The 25993-nt window shown below is 39.1% G+C and overlaps 1 protein-coding gene across 1 annotated transcript in view; it reads right to left on the reverse strand.

The window, feature by feature from the left end:
• Nucleotides 1–4660: 4660 nt before the first annotated feature.
• LOC106869822 (uncharacterized) overlaps nucleotides 4661–25993 on the reverse strand; it is a 26416-nt gene continuing 5083 nt past the window's right edge. Inside the window, exons 2-8 of the mRNA XM_014915712.2 lie at nucleotides 23556–24112; nucleotides 17596–18532; nucleotides 14553–14804; nucleotides 12895–12967; nucleotides 9847–10049; nucleotides 7196–9222; nucleotides 4661–6463 (exon numbers count right to left, since the gene is read on the reverse strand). Of these exons, the coding sequence (XP_014771198.1) occupies nucleotides 7259–9222; nucleotides 9847–10049; nucleotides 12895–12967; nucleotides 14553–14804; nucleotides 17596–18532; nucleotides 23556–24112 (3986 nt within the window). The 3' untranslated portion in view covers nucleotides 4661–6463; nucleotides 7196–7258. The remainder of the gene's footprint in view (nucleotides 6464–7195; nucleotides 9223–9846; nucleotides 10050–12894; nucleotides 12968–14552; nucleotides 14805–17595; nucleotides 18533–23555; nucleotides 24113–25993) is intronic.

A 25993-nucleotide genomic window follows, 5' to 3' on the forward strand; every position in this document is an offset into this window, starting at 1 on the left:
CATCCATGCAGGGCTCGTCGTTAAATAAAGAACACACTTCAATGTAGTAGATTGGCAGAATTACCAGAATGCTCTTGGTTCAAATTTCATCAAGAGATACAAATCCTATCGCTAACCATTTCCTTACTCCTCACAAAGAGAGATAGCAAGATGGTTCTTACTCTGACGTCTCTCTGCAATGAGACAGGTCTCCTGTCTTCTCAACACAGAAGACCAAACATTGCAGCGATTAAGGACACAAGTCTTTTCCCACACTAACGAAACTTACTGAGGAATGACTCCATAATCTTAGAAAGCTGAGAAATAATGGTACTGCCAACGATAACCATGTCTCCTTCGAGATGAAGATCATACTGTACGACTCCGATATGCTGTAGTTAATCATATGTAATATCATATGAGTCTAGACGTGTTGTAATATATACACTGCTTAGTCTGTTTCTATATAACGCTTGCCGTCGTTGTCGCTGCCACCTTAAACAAATGAGATCACCTTCAACAAAGTAGTTCCTCGGGATGATCACGATTGGAAAAACATTTGAGCATAAGTCTGCTCCATCAGAACTTTAGATGTTATATGTTGTGGTGTCATCTAACGAGACTCTCAGAAGTCTGTTATGTTATTGTGGTGGTAGGAACCCGGTAAAGAATATATAAAACACAAGGTGGTAACTTTAACACGTTTATTGAGGTCACACGCACATACACAATGGAATTATGAATAGAATGGTAGATGGACTTTCATAGGAAGCTCACTAGAGTTCGCTACAGGACTAATTTGAGGTAAAACAAAAACAACCGGCATCCAAACAAGCCACTATATTGTCGCTCGGCTTGTCAGAAATAACAATCAAATCTTCCTCAAATCACACTCTCATATATAAAAACATGGGGTGATTGCGGCTCGAAAGCCTGTAATCATACGCCTACTCGATATGGGCTGATTTGGGATTGAACAGCAACATCAGACATATAAATGATCCTCTAATTACCATTAATCATTAGAGACTGTGAGGACTGGAATTAACTCCAGCAACAACCTGTACCACTTACGTCTTGGTTGTCTTTCATTTTTTGTATATTCCTTTCATTGTGTATGTAGTTGGTCCGTAGACGTACAATCTTTGTTGATCTAAAATGTACTGTTTTGTGTTTCTTTGTAGCTTATTTTGGACTGTTGCAGATAGATTGATGGCCCAAGCAGCGCTGATATAATCTATGATTGATATAATATATCGGTTGAACATTAATGCAGTTGGTTAGCCTGCTTTTTAAATAGTTTGGTTTCTTTTTTTAGACGAACCTATTATATTTTTGTCATATTCAGTGATAACCATACCATCGGAATGTGTGGCATTCCGATTAGACATTTTAAAGTTGTTGTTTAACCCCCACATCAACCCTAAACAAGCTTAAAGGAATTCCAGCTAGTTATTTATTCTTCGTTTTTGCAAAAAATAGAGAATGGTAGACATGTTTTACAAAGCCCCATAATAATTTTAAGAGCACTGATTACTTTGAAAAATGTTTTTAAGGCTCATCTACACCTAGCCACAGCCCAGATCGTCTATTTTTGACAAACGACATCCATTTATCATCACAAGTAATGATACAGGGCATAAAGATATATTTTTTACTGCGGATTAGCAGCATTAAACACCACTAGTTGCTGCAATTTTTGATGTTCAATCAATTCGTACGGAATCCATTTATCCAACTGTATCACTTTTCTTATGGGATAAAAATGGCAGGAACATTTTGCCAGACCCTCTGTCAATTCCGCCAACAACAATGCCTTAGATTGGTATTTTTTATTAGTCACTAGAAGATGAAAGGCAAAGTTGAAAACGGTGGAATTTGAACTCAGAGTGCAGAAATTAGGGACCAATTCCTGCGAGGTTATTTTATCCGGTGTTCTAATGACTAGCAAAAACTGAGTGACCCACATGCAAAACGGCAGATATGAAAGGGAACTCAGGACTGACAACTCTGAACAAAACAAGGCATAGCAAAAAGGCGTAGTACAAAGGCGTACAGAGAGCATTTCCTAAATTGGACATGTCTACCTTGTACTCTGATTTCCTGCTTATTCCATAGCAGTATGATTTGACCGGGAGTCAGTTCTATATCCTTGCTACACATCTATCACTCAGAGAAGACAGCCACTATGTTAATGAGCCAACTCTGGCGCTTCTATGTGGTGCTTCGACCTATTGGAAATAGCAGCCAAATGTTACCCAATTTACACAGTCATTTATTTTGACATTTAGTTAGTAGGAAAAGTTGTACCGAAGAGCCTTTGGAAGTTGACCGAGACTGGTTGATGGAAAATAAGAAGATAACTTCAAACCGAAGACCTTGTCCAAATGCTTGCAACAAAGTGGAATCTACTAAAAGCATCCAAAGACCAAGTAGTGATATTAAACTGGTTGACGGATTAAAGCTACGACCCACAAGTACCGCTAGGACTACAAACGCTCTCTGGTGATTTCGGTGACAACTACAGTACGTATTTATCATAGTATTTTCGACGAATACAAGGATAGTTTCCTATCTTCCTTCGAGTATTTTTAACAAGACACCATTTTGTTGACAATGTACAGATACATTGGCTACACCTACTTGAGCACTTATAACATAAAGAGCTGAAATTAAATACCACAGAGCATTTTCTCCAACGCTCGAACATCATCATTCTCATATTCATCTGTTGAGCCCCTTTGTATCCTTAGATTGCTCCCATTTAATAAGGACATAAATACCTTTGAGTCTGATGCCATTTTTTGGAGGAAGGGTTATTAATGTAAGAGAAAACGAAACTCTTACTCTTTACAGTCATTTGACTGTGGTCATGCTGGAGCACCGCCTTTAGTCGAGCAAATCGACCCCAGGACTTATCCTTTGTAATCCTAGTACTTATTCGATCGGTCTCTTTAGCCGAACCGCTAGGTTAAGGGGACGTAAACACTCCAGCATCGGTTGTCAAGCGATGTTGGGGGGACAAACACAGACACACAAACATATACACACATACATATATATATATAGATACATACATATATATATATATATATATATATATATATATATATATATACGACGGGCTTCTTTCAGTTTCCGTCTACCAAATCCACTCACAAGGCTTTGGTCGGCCCGAGGCTACAGTAGAAGACACTTGCCCAAGGTGACACGCAGTGGGACTGAACCCGGCACCATGTGGTTTGTAAGCAAGCTACTTACCACACAGCCACTCCTGCGCCTACGATACTATTCAAGAAAACAATAACAGGCAGAACAAACGGGAATTGATCCAGCGAATATGAGAACAATGAAAATAAGACAAAAATCAATCCTTAACAACTGCGTTCAGCGCTATTGGCGTAGGCTAGGGCTAAGCAGTACTATCCCAAATGCCGAAACTGCAAATTCCTTAGACTAGACAGCTGATGAAACGATAATTCCCCGGTTGTTCCGTATTATATTTTCGTTATATTTTCCTGTTTATATGGCGATGCATACAGCGCTCCCAACCACCGCCACCAGTTGGGTCTGGGCTCGTAAGATCGGAGCTTAACCTGGTTTCCAAAGTGTATAAGTGATTGAGATTGCAGCACTTCCCCTGAACGTAACGTCAGTCCATCCCAGTTGTTAACTTCCCAACTATTGCTAGGAACTCATTTATATCTGAGTGGACTGGAGCAATGTAAAATGAAGTGATTTTCTCAAGAACACACTAATCATTAGTGCACCACACTAATCACTAGACTACATGCCTTCATCTACTCCTAACCCCACCACACACTATTCTTTTTTTTATTTAACTTGTCTATCTGGAAGCAGTTTCTTTGCCATAATGGTAAGCTGGGTGAGGTTTTGAATTCTGAATGTTCAGAGCCAGAACAAATACCATAAGACATCCTGTTTGACAATCAAACAATTTTGCCATCAGCTAGTTCTTTATTTATCAATCTCAAAATATGAAAGACAAAATTGACCTCTGAATGTAGAGAATTTGGAACAAATACCAATAAAACATAAACCAACACCTAGCGTTTCTGCCAGTCTACCATCATGGACTGGTACTTCCTCCCAGAATGATGAAATACTAAGCTGACCTTCATAGGATTTGAACTCAGAATATAAAGACCCAAACAAAAACTTCAAGCTATTTTTATCCAATATTCTAACAATTCTGCCAATTTACTGCCTGACTGTCTTTCAAAAAGGGAACACTGCATTGGACAATGTAGATTTATCTGACAGAAAAGGCTGGATGGTCAGGACTGGAATGCCTTTAATCAGAGATCAGCTGGATTATGCTGACTTCAAGCTTAATAATGTGTTTAATCTAAAAGCAAACATTACAATACTCAATTCACAATACTGAATTAATAAATATACTCAAGCCAATGAGGGAGCTTCTAGAAACCACATCACATGCTAGAAATAGTAGTTAAATATTCCTCATAGCACAATCTGGCATCTTAAAAAAAAAGATACACTAGATAATGTAATTCTGAAAATAAGACGAGATGGCCATGCATGGAAAGCCTTTGGATACAGTGCTGTTTGAACAGAGCTGCCCTAGGGCTAAATAACAAAAGCAACAACAACACCAACAAAGGAAATTAAATATTTCCAATTATGATACAAATTTAATTTGAACTTGAATTTATGTTTTATTTTATTTTATATTTTGTTTTAATTGAATGTAATATCCTGAGGAGGATGGATATGGCCCATGGCCTTTTCAGAGCCTTGTGAGACAGAATAGAAATAACAGCAGTTTGTGTTTTGAAATTTTGAGGATCTGTGATTAGAATGGGTAAAAGCCATGATTAGGGATGGAATGTCAGGGGTTTACAAAGTTCAGTTTCATTTTCCTTTTTGGCTTTTTTTTTGTCTATTTTTTTAGCTATTTCATATTATTTTGTCTTTCATGTGACATGCATGTTTGTGGGTGGGTGGTTGTGTATGTTATTTTTCAATTTGGAATCTGAAAAATATCTGAGTGGAATATGATCCATGACAAAACAAGGATATCTAACATTGGGAATTCCATCCAACCTGCAACTGACCAGTGTGGACAGATAGCTCTACAACCAGTGTAAATAAGCTGGTATAATGGTGTGCTGAGGCTTTCATCCACTTGTGGATTGACAACGACTGAGTGGAATATGTGGAGTAGAGTCACAAGTAAAGTGTAGCACTCATGATTCTTTACAGAACTTCTGAGATTAGTGGATGGGTGGGATGGATTAGGGTATCCTCCAACTAGAGATTAAACCTGGATTTTTAATCTTCACATTAGAAGCAAGATGTGTAATATTAATTCAATCAATCCCAACCTCAGTACTTCACTGATACTTTATTTTATCAACCCCCAAAAGGGATAAAAGGCACAGCTGACCTTCATAGGATTTGAACTCAGAATATAAAGACACAGACAAATACTCCAAGGTATTTTTGTCCAATATTCTAATAATTCTGCCAGTTTACTGCTTGACTGTCTTTACAAAAGGGAAGGCCGCTTTGGACAATGTAGACTTATGTGACAGAAAAGGCTGGGTGGTGAGGGCTGAAACACCTTCATCAGAGATTAGCTGGATTACGCAGACCTCAGACTAAACAGTGTGTTTAATCTGAGAACAAACATTACAATTTCACAATACTGAATTAATTAACATATTTAAATCAATGAGGGAGCTTCTATGAAATCACATGACATACTAGAAATAGTAGCTAAATCTTCTTCATTGAACAGGAGGGATAAAAAGCACAGCTGACCCTCACAGGATTTGAACTCAGAATGAAAGAGAATTATAACTAAATGCCACCAAAGCATTTTATCCCTCACTCAAATCTTCTAACACTGGTTTAACCCATTAGCATTCAGATTACTCTGTATTATTTATTCACATTGTCTTGAATTAATCAATGCATTATCTTGTGGCTTCAAGATTTTTCAATGATGAGGTTGTTTACTTTTACTATGACATTGTAGAGTAGGTGTGAGATATTGGATCTGACCAGTTTGAACATAAAAAGAGGCAGATTATTTTGGCCAGATGTGGCCAGTTTAAATACTAAAGGGTTGATACCAACATTGGTAAATTGTAACTGACCACCCTCTGTCCTCCACCAGTCTCCATATTCTTTGGAAACAAAGAATATAGCACACTTGTTTATTTGTTCCCCAATAAACACTGCTGACCAATTCCAGTTAGTAGTTTCAAGCAGAGGTATTTTCTTCTATTGATCATCTGTAATAAGCTGATGGCAAACAGTGAACTCCACAAGTTGGACAACATCTTTTACAGTACTCCATTAAAACCCACCACTATTCAACCTCTCAAAAACATATTTTATTTTATTATATTTATTTATTTATTTCTTCTTTTTTTCTAACTGTTTCTTGAGGAAGGTATGGAGATGGAGCACAGTTAAATTTTGTCACCACTTTCTGAAATATACAAATATTAAGCTATATATATAAATAGACAGATACACACACATACATAGGTTTGGTGATGCAAACAGAAAAACAAAATTCCAAAGATGTAATTTATGTAAATATATATATATATATATATATCATCATCATCATCATCATCATCGTTTAACGTCTGCTTTCCATGCTAGCATGGGTTGGACGATTTGACTGAGGACTGGTGAAACCAGATAGCTACACCAGGCTCCAATCTGATTTGGCAGAGTTTCTACAGCTGGATGCCCTTCCTAACACCAACCACTCCGAGAGTGTAGTGGGTGCTTTTACGTGCCACCTTCACAGGAGCCGGTACGGCGGCACTGGCAACAATCTCGCTCGAATGCCTTTACACGTGCCACCAGCACAAGTGCCATATATATATATATATATATATATATACTTAAGACAATTTGGATTTGTTCATTTTTCAGTTCTTTAGTTTAATATAATCATCTTATATAAGACCGTACTGGACCACTACATTGAAAATTTAATTTCACTGTTAGAATAGATAATTTCAAAGTTGATAAATTTAGCATTAGAATAAATCACTTTAAAATTGATAATTATAATGTTAGAATAGATAATTTTAATGTTGATAATTTTAAATTTAGGATAGATAATAATAATGCTGACAATTTCAATGGAAAGAGCAAAAATAGCTCTTCCATGATGCAAGACAATGAAGAAAACATATATACTTACATTACGAGTCAATTTTTCATGCAATGGTCAGTCACTGGTCTAAGAAATGCAGGGACTAAGTTATCAGTCTGAGGTCATTGGACTGACTCTACTTGAAGTGTTGGTAATCTGATCTAATGGCAAACAGGATGAAAGATCTGTTGAACCAGAACTCGTTACTTGTACAATAATTTCTCCATTGGCTGTTGTTGGGATGTTGATTGTATTAGCAGCAGATGTTAAAGTGCTGACCTGCTGTATGGTAGCTGGTGTCGGCTGAAGACTTGGTGGTAGGATTAACTGAAGTGAAGCTGAAGGCAAACCAGCTGCACTGCATTGTTCAAGAAGTTCGTTTTTGATATTTGAAGCGTCAATGTCAACACGAGATATTTGGACATTAATAGGAATGGTGCCTGTCTGTGAAGCATGTTGGGATAGGATATGGAGAGGGATTTCAGATGTGGCAGAATGGTGTTGTTGGTGGCTCGTCAAAGTAGGACTTAGAGGTGAATTCACAATGCTTATTTGCTCAGGACGTTGTCCAGCAACTTGGTTCGGTAGAAGCTGAGTACTGAGTGATGCTGCCGGCATACGTATGAAAGGCAAAGAGATATTTGAAATAAGCTGTAAAGTATTGGGAGCTGCCTGCAAGAATTGTGGAGTAACAATGGTACTCTGCTGTGGCTGGCTACTCAACAAGATACCATTCATAACACTCTGAGCACCACTACTTACAGTTGGACTACTCACAGTTGAAGGTAACACTTGCGACACTGTCGTCTGTGAGCCAGTTGCTAAAGTTGATAAAGGGGCTCCTATTGAGTCCCTTGGTTGGCAATGTACTGTCTGAGATGTGTGATCAACCAAGTTTTGGCTGATAGTCTGCGGTAGACTACCAGCTTGGCTTTCTAAAGATGCAGAATTTGTGGATTGTGAGAAAATAATATTGGAAGCCAAGTCTTTAGAAATTGATATAAAAGACGAACTACTTGGTGTCATTGCTATCGTTGCTGGGGTACTGTTTGTTGATGATAGTGTTACTTGTTGTTGTAGCCGCTGCTCTTGTTGATGTTGTTGTGATTGTGGTTGGCCACTGATTAAAAGAGATTTTGAGGTCACCAAACTTTTTAAAATGGGTTGCTCTACATCTGAAGAAACTGAATTGCTGCTCAGGTTCCCAATATTCAAGAATGATTGTTGACAAACAGGAGCATTTTTATTCGATTTTGAAGTGTGTGGCGCTGTGATGATGTTGACAATGGATGATGTGGATACCAAAGAAGAAGATTCTGACACAGATTTCACAGATGAGCTGTTCCCAGCACCAACAAGTAATGTTGTGAATTTGTTAGTAGAAGACACTGACTGGTTACTACTACTATTGTTGGTTGTGTTAGCAGTGAGAAGACTTGTCAGAGTTTGTGGTGAAGAACCTTTCATAGTATGGCTTGCCTGAGTGTTCACTGGCACCATGGGATTCTGTACTTCAAGCACTCTCATCGTTGAATTCTGCAGAGCCTTTTCAATATCTCGGTGTTGTCGCATGTGGCTTCGTAAAGAATCCTGTCGGACAAACGAAGCATTACACTGCACACAGCAAAAGGATTTCTTGCAGTTTGGTTTGATTCTCATTTGAGATCCACCAGACGGTTCCAGATTCGTTATGGGTGAAGAATTGGTGCTTGCATTGGCAGAAACTTTCTCGATAAGTTCTGATTTTTTGCGTGAACCTGTCTTCCTCTTCTGTTTCAGTTTGTCTGAATGTTTCTTTGCCATGTGAGTCTTCACATTGCTGTTCTGCTTGGAAGTGTAGGCACAATAATCACAAGAGAATGGACGATCTTCACTGTGTGTGCGCAGGTGGTTAATTAATGCACTTTTACGGGAGCATTGATATGGACAAGATGGACATTTGATGGGGCGGTCAGTATCATGAGTCTTGATATGTTCTCGGTAACTCTTACGAGAAGATGTAGCATAATTACAATTATCACAGCGGATCTGGTCGTCTGTTGAGTGGTTGATTCGATAGTGACTTTTGAGGTTAGCTGTAGGAGAGAGAGAGAGAGAGAGAAAGAGATATAAATTTAATGATGGGTATATCATCATATTTTTAAAATATGGTGGCCAAGAGTTGGGAAGCAAAACATTCTAAAGAAACAATCGAATGGACATTTACACATATACACGTGAGGGTGTAGGACAAAGGTGGGATCAAAAAAAGGATTATTGTTTTAGGGTTACAATGTTAAATATGTTGGTAGTGGCGGCGGCAGCATGGACATTAACATCATCATCAGGTTTGTATTAGTGTGGGCAGCTTTTGGTAGGGGTGGCAACAGTAAGGATAAAAATTAACTTTAGTGGTAGGGAGGGTGTTGGGTAAGTGTCTTCCTCCAATGCCATAAGTCCACCAAAGCCTTGTTAGTAAAATTTGGTAGACAGAAGCTATGCAAAAGCTTGTCAGATGTGTGTGTGTGTGTCTATATACATACATACACATACATGTGTTCATGTATGTATGTAGTTTTGTGTGTTGTATGCATGTATGACAGAAGGAAGAGTGAGAGAGGAGAGACAGAAAGAAAGAAAAACAGAGAGATGAAGAGACAGAGAGAAGTGGGGAAGAGAGACAGAGAAAGAGAAGTGATTTGGCAATATATATGACATACCTTTAATTGAACACCTGTAATCACAGAGATCACACTTGTATGGCTTCTCCCCAGTGTGGATGCGGACATGTCGCTTGAGGTCTGAATTTATTTTGAACTTTGCATCACAAAGTTGACATTGAAATGGTGAGTCCCCTGTGTGTGTACGAATGTGGACAATCAACTGACTGGAATTACGACTGGCATATGGACATATCTGGCACCTGTAGATATAACAAACAACACACAAATATGTTAGCATTATTTCAGTTTTAATCCTTCTGATTTCTGTTATCTTTTACTTACCTTTTATTGTTAAATACAATTTATTGTTTCAGTATTTATTCTGTTTTTTAAAACCTGATACTTATTCTATCAGTCTCTTTTGCCAAACCACTAAGTTACAGGGCAATAAACAAACCAACACCACTTGTCAAGGCAGCGAGCTGGCAGAAACGTTAGCACGCCGGGCGAAGTGCTTAGCGGTATTTCGTCTGCCGCTACGTTCTGAGTTCAAATTTCGCCAAGGTCAACTTTGCCTTTCATCCTTTTGGGGTTGATTAAATAAGTATCAGTTATGCACAGGGGTCGATATAATCGACTTAATCCATTTTTCTGTCCTTGTTTGTCCCCTCTGTGTGTAGCCCCTTTTGGGCAGTAAAGAAATAAGAGGTAGAGGACAAACACAAAGACACACACACACATAGATATATACATGTGTGTGTGCATGTATGAGGGGTTAGGTGGCTGAATAGATATAGATATATGTGCATATACTAAAGAGAAGAGGGCTGCTCAGAAAGCAAGAGCAATGCCAGCTCCTAACTCTGTTATTACATACTCCCACTGCAACCATGAATTTCAGCTAAAATTAGCCTAATAAGCCACCTCAGGACCCACAAAATGTAAAGCTGATAATCTGGTCATCTTCAGAGACATGAAGTATGAATGTCATGTGTGTGTCATCATCATGTTGGCATGGGTTGGATGGATTGACTGAAGACTGGCAAGCCAGCAGGCTGCACTGGGCTCCAATCTGCTCTGGATGCCCTTCCTAATGCCAACCACTCCAAGAGTGTAGTGGGTGCTTTTTACATGCCACCGGCACAGGAGCCAGTCAGGGAGCACTGGCATCGACCACATTCGGGTCGTGCTTTTTACATGCTACTGGCATGGGAGCCAGTCAGAGGGCACTAGCATTGATTACGTTTGCATGGTGCTTTTTACGTGCCACTGGCACAGGAGCCAGTCAGGGGGGCACCATCATCATACACACACACAATGGGCTTCTTTCAGTTTCCACCTACCAAATCCACTGCACAGAGCTTTGGTCAGCCTGAGGTTATAGTGGAAGACATTTGCCCGGAGTACCACACAATGGAACTGATCCCAAAACTGTTACTAATATTTATTTATTTATCTTATATTCCAATTGGCACAGGAATGATTATGTTATGAGGTTTGCCTTGTCACCATAGGATTCTGACTCTTGGGTTCAATCTAACTACATGGCTACCTTGGGCAAGTGTCTTCTATTATACTACCTACTGTAACCTCAAGCCACCCAATGCCCTGTGCGTGGATTTTCTAAACAGAAACTGAGAAAAAAACATGTCACATATGTGTGTGTGCATGTGTTTTTTGTGTGAGTGAGTGATTGAGTGTGTATGCGCATGTAGATGTGTTTGTGCTTATGTGTGTATACATGTATGTGTGTACACAAGTGTGTTTGTGTGTGCGAGTGTCAGATTTTCACTAACATGTGTTAGTTTGCAATCTCCCACAAGTAAGAAGCCCCATAGTTTCGTCTCTCACTGTGAAAGAACCAGTGGATCAGCAAATGCTATGTAGTTGAACTGAATTCAAAATAACTCAAAGCAAATATATAAAAGGTCAATCACTAGTTCACTGCATTTCCAACAGAGGGAGTGATGAGGGAGTGTCATCTGTGCAACAAAGATGGAATAAAACCCCATGGTGCCTTAGTCCATCCATCCATCCTACATACACACACACACACACACATACACACATACATATGTACATCTGTGTATGGTTAAGAAGTTTGCTTCTTAGTCACATGACCTCGGGTTCAGTCTCACTATGTGGCATCTCAGGCAAGTGACTTCCACTTTAGCCCTTAGGTTGACCAATGCCTGATGAGAGAATTTGGAAGACAGAAGCTCAGAAGTTGTGCAGAAGTCCTCATATATCTGATTAAGGAGAGGTGGTCAGCAAGGGTACTCACCAACAATAACCACAATTTATTAACTCACAACCGTAGATTTCACCATTTCTTCCATACCATCCATTTATTTGTTTATTAATGTCTGTTTTTTCCATACTAGCATGAACTAGAGGGGTACAAATCTGAAGCAGAATTTAACACCCAGATGCTCTTTGTGTCATCAGCTCTGACTTGTTTTTCAAGTAAGGAAATTTATTTTTATTTCATGCATCTCTCAAAGCTCAGGACAACTGCTTTGTAATGTCAACAAGAAATGTAAACATCATTTCATTGAAGCAATGACAAATTGTGGAATATCAACATTCATACACACACACATCTATACATATGCACACACACATACAAACGGCTTCCTGTAGTTTCTGTCTACCAAGTTTACTCTCAAACCATTAGTTATCCTGGGTCTATAGTAGAAGGCACTTACCCAAGATACCAAGCATGGAACTGAACCTTAGACCAGGTGACTGCAAAGCAAATGCCTCAATCACACATTTATGCTTGTAATTAATTATGTAGTCTATTGGCAGTCAATTTACTGTTCCTTTCGTCAACTGTCTTACCATCCACTATACCAGTCAATTTACCATTTCTTTTACCATTTCCCTTAACAGTCAATTTACTATTCTTTTTACCAGTTAACATGTCCTCCCTTTCATCAGTTATTTTTACATTCCTTTTATTATTCCTTTACCAATTCCTTTACTATTCTTCATTAACATCTCTTTTACCACTGATTCTATTAATCCTTTTGTCAGAAATTATGCCAATTCAGCAATGCTACAGAAGTGGCACAGAAACAACAGAATTTGATACCAACTCACTTGAAAGGCCTCTCATTTGTGTGAATCCGGAGATGTTTTTTCAAACTGCTGCTGTCGGCTGAGGAATATGGACCTGAAGTAGAAAATAATATATCATAGATAGAGGGGTAGTGATGGCTGTGAGGATAGGGTTTTGACTTCTGCTTTAACAAACAACCTCACAAGGCATTTCTGCACTGTGTTTCTAGGCAACTAAAGTGGAGGCGCAATGGCCTAGTGGTTAGGGCAGCGGACTCGCGGTCATAAGATCACGGTTTTGATTCCCAGACCGGGCGTTGTGAGTGTTTATTGAGCAGAAACACCTAAAGCTCCACAAGGCTCCGGCAGGGGATGGTGGCGAACCCTGCTGTACTCTTTCACCACAACTTTCTTTCACTCTTACTTCCTGTTTCTGTTGTGCCTGTAATTCAAAGGGTCAGCCTTGTCACACTGTGTCACGCTGAATATCCCCGAGAAGTACGTTAAGGGTACACATGTCTGTGGAGTGCTCAGCCACTTGCATGTTAATTTCACGAGTAGGCTATTCCGTTGATCGGATCAACTGGAACCCTCGATGTCGTAAGCGACGGAGTGCCAACAAAAAAAAAAAAAATTCTAGGCAACTAGCAGTAAAATGATATTGAACTATCAGATCAGAGATATTAAGTCTGAGTTCTATTTCAGGTCTAAAGATGTCTGTCTCAAGTTTTTAACCTCATTAGACAGGACTCTTCTCAGTTTCATGACCTAGAAGCAACCAAGAATACAATACTCTCCCTGAAAAGATGTTTGTCTGTTGCAGAGTTAACTCCCAGCTGTTGCTGCTACTCATTTTCATCTGAATGAACTGGAGTAACATAAAATGAAGTGTTTTGCTCAAGAACATATTGTGCAGCCGTCTCAGAATTGAAAGCTTGATTGTAAGTTAAACACCCTAACTGCCCAATCATGTGCCTTCAGAATTTAAGTAGTGGTACCTTTTGAATTCTATCTTATTCTTGTTGTTAATGTCATTTAACCCCAGACCAATCCTGATCCAGTTGATCTATAATAAAATGCTTTCCAGCAGAGACTATCTCATCTTGATTTCAGACATAGTATATCTAAAACCACATTACATTATCTTACTTTTGCTATTATGATCATAAGAAGAAAAAAATCTGCCTCAATAAATTCAATCTGACGTCAATATTTCGTCCAGGGTCTCCCTCTTCCACACCCTGAATAAATCTGTATCGGACTGTCAACCTTTGGATTTCTATGTGTACCACAATTGATTAAATATAAATCAATTAAATGCACAAAACTATTATATCAAAGAATCTGAAGACACTTATTCAGCAGAAATATGTGATGGAATGTAATATGAAGAAAATGCTTTTTAATGAATAAATTTTCAAGATGTATAACTCTTAATCTTTCATTATTATGTCTTGATAAGCTCCCTCTGTATTCCACATGAAATCCACCGAAGCGAACTCGGGGTTTACCATTCGAAGGGAGTACAGTTTAATTGTTTATTCTAAACAATTCTAAATACTTCCTATCGATCAATGTGGTTAGCCAAATCTAGATTTTATCAGATCACTTGCACAATATCTGCTCAGATTTAAAATCCCTATTCTTTTGTGTAGTGCGTGTTGTGTGTGTATGTGTGTAAAATGTATGGATATACATACACATTTCGCACTGATATGGTTTGGTGCCAGTATGGCCCCTCTCATGGATCTTCAGCTTGTCACTGCGATTAAAAGACTTTTGACACTTTGTACACTGGAAAGGCCTCTCGCCAGTGTGTGTACGGGTATGTCGGTCAAGGTCCTTCATGTAGGCCGTCTGAAACTCACACACTTCGAAAGTGCACTTGAACTTCTTCTGGAGTGTTGGTCTGGTTTTGACAGACGTTTTAGTCCCACTAGATGTTTGGGCCGCTGAAAGAAACAAACAGAAAGAGTAAAGGTGAGACAATGAGAAAGTGTGTGATACATGATGATCTCTCTCTCTTTCTTACACACACACACAAATATACATACACAAACAAATACACACAAACACATACACAAACACACACAAACATATATACACACATACACATACCATATGCACACACACAAACACATATACACATGATACCCTGGGCAAGTGTTTTCAACTATAACCTCAAGCAGACCAAAGCCTTGTGAGTGGATTCGGTAGATGGAAAGTGAAAGAACCCTTACGTATATGTATATATATATATGTATGAGTGTAATGTGTCTCTGTGTCTGTATTTGTCCCCCACCACCACTTGACAACCAGTGTTGGTGTGTTTACATCCAGAAACTTAGCAGTTCAGCAAAAGACACCAACAGAATAAGTACCAGGCTTAAAAAAAAAATTATTATTAACGGGATTCATTCATTTGACTAAAATTCTTCACAGCAGTGCCCCAGCATGGTCACAGTCTAATGACCGAAACAAGTAAACATTGAAAAAAAAATGAAATAAATATATAGACTTAAAATAGCCAGTTTCAATGCTAAAGGGCCAAAGTGAGGAAGGGCCTTGTGCAGGGTCAATCTCACTCTCTAAACACTGTATACATTTTCCCAAAAAGAGGAACTAGTCTATAACATTAGATGCAAACAAAGTCACAGGTGATGGCTTGTTACCAACTTAATGTGGCAGCCCCAGGAAAGGGAAGAATACTACTGCTATTTAGCCCCAGGAAACACCGTTTCTAGTTGCCTACACAACACAAGCGTTCAAAAAGCCAACTAGAAACAGTGTTTCTTGGGGCTAAATAACATTAAGATTCTTCCCTTTCCTGGAGCTGCCATATTAAGTTGGCAACAAGCCATCACTTTATTATGCTGTTATTGCATAACTCTCTCTGAGAGATTTAGAAATTTAAAGTCATAGGTGTTACATCAGAATTTAAGGGCCTCACTCACAACTGTTGGATGCCCATTGACCCTACTGAGTTCATCTACCCTTTGACAGGTCCTTTTGTTTTTTCATCCTGCAGGGGATCCAATGAAAACCACCCTCCTTGCCAAACAAGCTTGATACAGTTGGCAGTTTAATCGCTGACCACCTAATCGTGTGTGTGTGTCTGTGTCTGTATGTGTCCCTGCGTGTGTGCTGTGTGTCTGTGTACATGTTGTGTGTGTGTGTGTGTGTGTGTGTGTGTGTGTGTGTGTGTGTGTGTTTATAGATGCAGACATGGCTGTGGGGTTAAGAAGTATATTTCACAACTATGTGGTTTAAAGTTCAGTTCCACTGTGCCTACTTTGGACAAGTGTCTTCTTCTATAGCCCCAGATTGACTAATTCCTTGTGAATGGATTTGCTAAACAGAAACTGTCAAGAAGGCAGCGAGCTGGCAGAAACGTTAGCACACCAGGCGAAATGCTTAGTGGTATTTCATCTGCCATTACATACTGAGTTCAAATTCCGTCGAGGTTGACTTTGCCTTTTATCCTTTTGGGGTCGATAAATTAAGTACCAGTTACGCACTGGGATCGATGTAATCAACTTAATCCCTTTGTCTCTCCTTGTTTGTCCCCTCTATGTTTAGCTCCTTGTGGACAATAAAAAAATAAGAAACTGTCCAGAAGTGCACTATGGGCACGTGTGTGTGGGAGGGGGGTGGGGTCTTTGTGTTTGTCTCTTACCAATTGACAAATGGTGTTCACGTGTTTACATCCCCATAACTCAGTGGTTCAACAAAAAGGGACAGATAAAATAAGTACCATACTAAAAATAAAAATAACAGGATTGATTTCATCAATTAAACTTATAAGACAGTGCCCCAGCATGGCCATAGTGCAGTCCAATGTATGTAAATGTGTATTTGTATGCATATGCATATGTGTGTGTATACATATGTGTGTGTGTGTTTGTCCTCCACCATTGCTTGACAACTGGTGTTGGTTTGTTTATATCCTGTGTCTTAGCAGTTTGGCAAAAGAGACCAATGAAATGAGTATCAGACTTAGAAATAAGAAACTGGGATTGATTTGTTCAACGAAACCAGTGATTCTCAACCCATTTATTACCCATGGATCCCTTTGATTTCTATTTTACTCTACTGGACCCCTTCCGTAGCCATTCACTGTGTATGAAAATGAAATTGTGATGGCACCTGTACCCAGCGTCGCCTTCTTGGCACATGTAAAGACATTCGAGCGAGATCGTGCCAGTGCTGCTGGACTGGTTCTTATGCAGGTGGCACATAAAATACACCATTTTGAGCGTGGCCATTGCCAGTACCACCTGACTGGCCTTCATGCTGGTGGCACGTAAAAGCACCCACTACACTCTCGGAGTGGTTGGCGTTAGGAAGGGCATCCAGCTGTAGAAACTCTGCCAAATCAGATGGAGCCTGGTGTAGCCATCTGGTTCACCAGTCCTCAATCAAATCGTCCAACCCATGGTAAGTGGACGTTAAACGATGATGATGTATAAAAAAAATTGTTAGAATATTTTGTGCATTGTAGAAGTTTGAACCAATTTACTGTACATAAATTTTAACAAAATCTTATATAGACCACCTGCCAAGGGCTATATGAATCTTGGTTGAGAACCACTGAACCAAACCCTTCAATGTATTGTCCCAGCATGGCCACAAACCAATGAGTGAAGCAAATAAAAGATAAAAGATAAAATGAAAAGATAAGAATTTCTATGAGAAAAGAAAATTAATTTTATAGGAAGAAGGTAAAAGATACGTAATACAAACCTTGTTTTGTTGATGTAGTTGTAGAGGTGGTGCTTGCAGTGGTTGCTGGTAGCACAGGTATTAGACAAGTAGACTGTGACTGAAAGACTGAGTTAGCTTCAACAGGATTGACGTTGTTAGAACAATCACTAACAGCAATATTGTGTTGGTTGACGTGGGATGATACTTGTGTAGATTGAGGCTGTTGCTGGTGGGAAGATGAAGAAGTTTCCAGGGACTGGCACTCGGATAAAAGGGAACTGGCATGACCCACAGAACTGTCAAATTCCTGAACGATAGCCATCAAACTGCTAACAGAACCTGCTTCTGAACTACCCAGCAGCCGTAGCCGGTAGCTATCAATCTGTGAAGTGTTCTGTGACTGAGTGGATGATACACACGAAGAGATATTGTTGATGGTAGTGATGGGGGTGGTGGTATTGTTGTTGGTGGTGGATGTAATGGTGGTATTGGTGGCAGTGGCAGTGGCAGTGGTGGTGGTGGTATTAATGGTGGTGGTAGTAATGATGTTGTTGCTGTTATTACTGTAGGGTTGTTGGTTATCACAGGAGAGTAAAGTGAAGTTTTGTGGGAGAGCCTGTTGGTTGCTAGGCAATACATCAGAGCTGATCGGAGCCAAATTCTCTAAAGATTCTGTGATGATTTGCTCAGTGAAAAACTGTTGTGCAACTGCAGCATCTCTTGAAGACGTCGCATCTGCCTGAAGTTGTTCTTGGACACGTTTTACCAGAACCTGATTGCTGACATTAGTTGATGGAGCCACGATAGATGAAGACGAGGGGCTGCTGTTCAATCCTAGGCTCTGTACTAACTGTTCTGTTGTCACAGCAACACACACTTGTGATGAGTTTTGATCCATTTTTGTAATATAAGCATTCTTTGCTTCACTTGACAGTTCCGAGAGATCTGTGGTACCATCAATAACATGACTGCTGGCCTAGAAAATAGAGTTGTCAATAATGAATGCTCATCATCATCTCTCTCTCTCTATCTCTCTCTCTCTCTATCTATCTATCTATCTATCTATCTTTCTATCTATCTATCTCTCTTTCTTTATCTATCTCTTTGTCTCTCAAATATATACATTGTCTCTTATTCTCTCACACACTCACACCCTCTCTAACACACACACACACTATCACACATTGTTCTTTCTCACACACACACACAAATCCATACAATTTCTCTCTCTCTCTCTCTCTCTCTCTCTCTCTCTCTTTTAGACACAAATCCATACAATCTGTCACACATTTTCTCTCTCTCTCTCTCTCTCTCTGGCACACGTGAAGAGTAGACAACACAAAGATTACACACAGAGTACACAAATTATCTTTCAGAGTTATTATCGCAAGATCCAGTGTTGTATTTTCATTGTTCTTGGTCAGCCTCACAATCCTGCCTACCTTTAAGGAACGAACGAACGAACAAACGAAGGTGGGTTGGGGAGAAGTTCTTGTCAAACTAGAACCCTTGCTCCAAATACCTGTAACAATGTGGGATCCACTAAAGGGATCAGAGGTGCCAGGTAGTTAAAGTCTATGGTAAGATTTGAATTTGGGAATGCAAGGAGATGGAAAAAATACCAAGGGGCATTCTATCCAACGTTCAAACAACTCTGCCAATTCGTCACTTACTCAAATACGACACCTTTAACAAAAAATAACTTCTAAAATACAAAATTTTGTCAAAAACGTTAAGAGTAAACCCTGTTCTACGTGACACATTCAACCAGTATCCAGAGATTCAAAGTGTTTACTTAAAAATAATTAATTAAAAAATCTGTGCTTGAGATGATCCAGGATCAAAAACTGTTTTAAAAAAAGGTTTAGGTGTTTTAGGTTGTTGATTTTTAATGGGTCGAGTGACCATGTGTAGACCCCATGATTGAGTTCCTGTATGCTTTACTATGTGTGCAAGTATTTCGATGGATTTTTATATGTGTATATGTGTATTCATGGGCGCGCGCGCGTCCGTTGTGATATCTGTCTGCCACTAGATTTAATGATACGGACAAATATTTGAGAAACATTTAACAGCTCAGATAAGGGAGAATACTCCTGTATATTGGAACCACAATTATCTCCCTTACATGATCCTCTTTCATTTCTGTTTAATCTCTGCGTATATATATGACGTGTTTGGGACGCAGTTTTGATTTTAGACTCATGCACGACAATTAACGCACTTTATACAAAAATATTCCCCCTGTATTAAGATAATTCACTTCTCTCACTAACGATGTCTTTTTCATTTTCCTTGGTGGTTCCACAATTTGCTTCCTCATAATTTTCTTATAATGTAATATAATAATGCTTTATTTCTTTTACATTATAATTTATAATATATTTTATAACAATATTTGATACGAAAGGAAATAATAAGAATCTGATATACAGGGTGGCCCAAAAGTAGGTTTCATATTCATATATTAACAGTTTAGATCTTAGTTGTAAAAAAAATATGAAACCATTATTCTATGCTAATTTAGTTAATTGTAAGATAGAAATTTAAATGTAATAAAATGTTTTAAAAGAAATTTAAAGTGTCTACATGATAACTGTAAACCTACATTTTGGGGCCACCCTGCATTAGATTAGCATGACCCATATTTAACCACCAGCACTCACACTCAACCATCACCACTAATATTCACATATCATCACTAATACACAACCATTATCACTCGTACTTAACCATCACCTGAAACTGTATAGAAACTGGCACACACACACACACACACACACACAGACACACGCATAACGTTCAAAGAGTGTTTTTTACATTCCACCTGCACAAGTGCCAGTTATGTGACACCAGCATCAACCACACTTGGCTTGTCTGGTCCTCTCAAGCACAGCATATTGCCAAAGGTCTCGGTCACTTGTTATTGCCTCGGTGAGGCCCAGTATACTAAGATCATGCTTCACCATCTTGTCCCATGTCTTCCTAGGTTTGCCTCTTCCATAGGTTCCCTCCGCAATTAGAGATCAGCACTTCTTTACACAGCTGTCCTCATCCATATATGCGTCACGTGACCATCCCAGCACAGCCGTCACTCTTGCGCACAACATCTGATGCCTTTTATGCCCAACTTTTCTTTCAAGCTGCTTACACTGTCATTCATGCACACTGACATTGCACATCCAATGAAACATACTGGATTCATTTCTCTCAAGCCTACACATACCCTTGGTGATCACACCCCATGTTTCACTGTCATGTAGCATGGCTGTTCATACACAGGCATAATACAATTTACCTTTCACTATGAAGGAGAGGCCCTTAGTTACCAACAGAGGTAGGTGCTCACTGAACTTTGCTCAGCCTCTTCTTATTCTCGCAGCTACACTCTCGGAGCATCCACCTCCACTACTGACTTGGTCACCAAGATAATGGAAGCTATCAACTACTTTCCAGCCATAGAAACCAATCCAAATCAGACTGGAACTTGGTGCAGCTCTCCAGCTTACCAGTTTCAGTTAAACCATCCAAACCATGCCAGCATAGAAAGCAGACACTTAATGAAGATGATGATGATGATGATAACATACACACATATCATCATCATCATCGTTTAACGTCCGCTTTCCATGCTAGCATGGGTTGGACGATTTGACTGAGGACTGGTGAAACCGGATGGCAACACCAGGCTCCAATCTAATTTAGCAGAGTTTCTACAGCTGGATGCCCTTCCTAACGCCAACCACTCAGAAAGTGTAGTGGGTGCTTTTACGTGTCACCCGCACAAGAGCCAGTCCAGGGGCACTGGCAACGATCTCGCTCGAAAATCCTATGAAGGCCAGTCAGGCGGTACTGGCAACGGCCACGCTCAGAATGGTGCATCTCATGTGCCACCCGCACAAGAGCCAGTCCAGGGGCACTGGCAACGATCTCACTTGGCTTGCCGGGTCTTCTCACACACAGCAAATTTCCAAACATTTATAAAACAAGAAAATGGAACAAACAGGCTTTAATCACAAATTACAATTGTTTCTGTGCAATGGTAACAGCTGTTAGTTGCTGAGTTTTCCATCTCATACTATTACATAAATAATTACATAGATAAATATGATTCAGCAGGAGTTGTGTACTGGCACATCATCAGGTGACTGGCTTTGGTAGCAGAAGGTCAACAATTTGAGCAAGGGGCTTAGTCAATATATCAACCCACTACTTAACCAATACTTTATTTTATCAAGGACGAAAGGACGAAAGGCAAAGTTGACCTCAGCAAGATATGGACTCAGAACTTAAAGAATCATGAGATATACTATAACATGCTTTCTCAGACACTCTAATTCTTACACTCTACACTTTACAACTTTGTTTCTAGCATTGGCACAAGGCTAGAAATTTGGAAGAGACATGAGATGATTAACCTGTTCCTAGTATTTGACTGGTACTTTACTTTATGAATCCTAGAAAAATGAAAGGCAGAGGTGACTTCGGTGGGATTTGAATTCAGAATGCAAACAGACAGAATAACTAGTAGAATACATTTTGTCTGATACTCTGACTCCACCAAGTCACCACCTTAATAATAATAATAATAATAATAATAATAATAATAATAATAATAATAATAATAACAACAACAAAAACAATAATAATAATAATAATGATAAAAACGGAACTAGATGTGGATACAACTGTTATGGCAAAACAACCAGCCACCTCGTATACATGGATGATCTAAAACTGTACGCTACAAATGATAAACAGCTGGAAATATTACTACACACAGTACATGGATTTACCAAAGAAATAAACATGAAATTTGACTTAGAAAAATGTGCCAAAGCAACTATGCAAAGAGGAAGATTAGTTAAGATTAGATAAAGCAAATGAAATAAGAGAATTAGACCAAAGCCAGACATACAAATACTTAGGAATCAATGAACTAGATACAGTACAACACACAAATGAAAGAGAAGATAAGAAAAGAATATTATAGATGAGTTAGATTAATACTGAAAACAGAGCTCAATGCGAAAAACAAGATAATAGGTATCAACACTCTAGCCATCCCAGTTATAAGTTACAGCTACAATATTCTTAACCGGACTCTAAATGAACTAATCAAAATAGACAAGAAAACAAGAAAAATAATAGGAAAAATCCTGACATAGAAAGGTTATATATACAACATACTGAAGGTGGTAGAGGCCTTATACAGCTAGAAAACTATTACAAAACTAACAGAGATACTCAGCATTGCTCAGGGTTAAAATGGTATAGTTTGTATATATATTACAATTATGTTGAAACAGGTGATACAGGAAAGTGCAGCATTGACAACAAAACATTTGTGAATGATGATTATTTCAAATTTTGGCACAAGGCCAGAAATTTCAGAGGAGTGAGGAATTACATCAACCCCAGTACTCAACTGGTAACTCTGAAAAGATGAAACACAAAGATGACCTTGGCAGAATTTGAACTCAGAACATGAAGACAAACAAAAAGCAGCTAAGCATTTTGCCTAGCATTCTAATGATTCTGCCAGTTCACCACCATGATGATGATGATTGTTTCAAACATAAGCACCAATTTGAAGAAGAGAAATATTTCACTGATACTTATGAAGAGCAAAGATGAATTCAGTGTGATTTGAACTCAGAAAGTGAAAAACCAGAACAAAAATCACAAAGCATTTTGTCCAACACTAACAACTCTGCTAATCAAACATCTTCTAATAATTCTTTCTAATTTTGGCACAAGGTCAAATAATTTTGATGGGAGGCGGCAAGTCAATCACACCAACCTCAGTACTTGACTGGTACTTTATTTCACCAAGACCCAAAGGATGACAGGCAAAGTCAACCTAAGTGGTATTTAAACTGAGAATGTAAAGCCAGAAATGTTGCTGACTAACCATTGTTTCTAACATGATAGCAATTCTATCAGCTCACCTTCTTAATTAACCACCCTAATAAGAAGTAATTTCAAGTATTGCTCACCTGCTCACAGGAATGCTCCAAAACAGAATGGCAACTGGCAGCAGTAGAGGTGAGGAATGGATCTCTGATATCTCTTCTGGGCTTCAGATTCTCGTTCATGACTTGCTGAGCATCAAGGAAAGACAAATCTAGCTTACTACTTAGAGTTGGGTCCACATCACTTTGTGGGTCAACACTTTCAGCTTGTAGGTGTAAAGTATTATGACGAATGGAATTCTCATGGACTGCACTGTCGCCTTGGTTACCATTTAGTACAACAGAATGTGTGTTAATGCTTGAAGAGTCAGGATTGGTACCGGTGATAGACATTGGTGAGGAATTAACTACTGGAGCTACCGTCAGTGTTGCTGTAGCCAATGAAAGAGATGTCGATGAGATTTCTGAAACATCAGTGTCTGTCTGAGAAGGCTTTGATGCCTGGTCTCTGAGAGCATCTAAAGCAGCAGAGTGCATTTCAGCCAGCACTGGACAATTCTGCTGCTTGTGTTCAATAAACAACTCAACATTGTGGAACTGCATCTTACAAGCACCACATATATGAATATCCAAAAAGGAACCTGAAACACACAAGAAAAGAGAATTACTATTCATATACAGGTGCAGATATGGGTGTATAATCGAGAAGCTTACTTCCTAACAACATGGTTTTGGGTTCAGTCCCACATCATGGCGCCTTAGGCAAGTGTCTTCTACTTTAGCCCCATGCTGACCAAAGTTTTGTGAGTGGATTAGGAGGATGGAAGCTGAAAGAAGCCTACCAGGTGGTGCATGTGTGCATGCATGAATGTTTGTGTCTCCTTGTCTTGAAATTGCATGACAGTGGTAAATGAATGTTGATGTCATACAAACAGTGTCATTCCTTTCCAATATTGTGAGTGAATATGTCAGGCTATGGAGAAATACTACCATGCTTGGAAACAGATGGGGGCTGATGACAAGAAGGGCATCTGGCGATAGAAAATTTGTCTCAAATAAACTCCATCCAACCCATGCATACATGCAAAAGTGGATGTAAAAACGATGGTGGGGAGGGGCACGCATATTCATGCACACAGACACATCATCACCAATGTTTTAGTGTCTACTTTTCCATACTTGCATGAGTCAAAAAAGACTACATTGGAGCAAAGTAGAGGCTTTTTTCTATGGTTAGATGCCTTTGCAGATGCCAAATCTCATTTCTTTCCAAGCAATATAATAATCCCCAAGACTCATATTATGTAGAAAACTGGAAACAAATGACACCGTTTGAATAATCCTTTTGTTTACAACGAGTGAACACATGTGAAGATGTGAGGAAATACAAACTCACACAAACATATACATATATACATGTGTGTGTGTTATCATCCCCATCATCATCATCATTTAAAGTCAATGTTCCATGTGAGCATAGGCAGCACAGTTTGACAGGATTCAATGGAGTCAAAGGCTGCATCATGCTCCAGTGTCTGCTTCTGCATGGTTTCTATTACCGGATGCCCTTCCTAATGGCAATCATCTTTACAGAATGAACTGAGTGCTTTTTTCATGCCACCAGTACAAGTGGGGCCATCATGCAATTGATGAGTTTATGCAAGAAGATGAGGAGCAAAAGATGGATAAGCATAAGAGAGAAGGGACCAAGGTAGAACTAGTTTCTTGCCGTAGAGGAGCTACATGAATATCCACATTTCAGAAATCAAATGGAGCTAGAGAGTGGTTGGATGGGAGTAGAAGATGACTGACAGTGCTGAACAGCAGAATGGTAATGTTGAAATAGTAGACAGGAGAAGGATGAAAGTAAGATGATGTTGGGTAGGTTGCATGAGTGGGTGGGAAAGAGAGGCATGAGGAAGGTGAGAGATATATGATAGTAGGGGGAAATAGTTGTTGACTCAGTAGGCGGGGGGGTTAATGAAAGTTTAGGTGGAGAGAACAGCATTAATGGATGAAGGGTGGATAACAAGTCAAATGGTTCTGGGTAGTCAGTAATGTAAGCAGTATCAAAAAAGGTGACAAAATATCTTGAGGAGAAAGGAAATTGGGAAAAGGGACCAGTTGTGCCTTCCTGAGTCTCCTTCTTCTGCAAGGTCCTTCCAAATGAAAGGATCAGCTCCTCATTATAAAGTTATCCTAATCTATATGCATCCCATATCCATACTAACATACATTTATTTCTTACATACTAGATCTGATTCTTCTTATACCTAGAACTTTTTCTGTCCTCTCAGTACATTTGTACTATGTCTTTCTTGCACAAGGAGGAGGAGGAGACATGAGATACAGCATGGTGTATCTGCCCCTGTACATGATGTAACTCAGTATAAGAGACACCCCTATTTTACAACAATATTGTGGTTTAAAAAAAAAAAGACATATTTCACCATACATTTAGTGAAAATGATTTGAAAATCGTTTTGAAAGGAAAATATACTTTTGTGTAGGTTAATACAATA

This window comes from Octopus bimaculoides, chromosome 6 (genome assembly GCF_001194135.2).
Source record: "Octopus bimaculoides isolate UCB-OBI-ISO-001 chromosome 6, ASM119413v2, whole genome shotgun sequence".
Classification (NCBI taxonomy): Eukaryota; Metazoa; Mollusca; class Cephalopoda; order Octopoda; family Octopodidae; genus Octopus; species Octopus bimaculoides.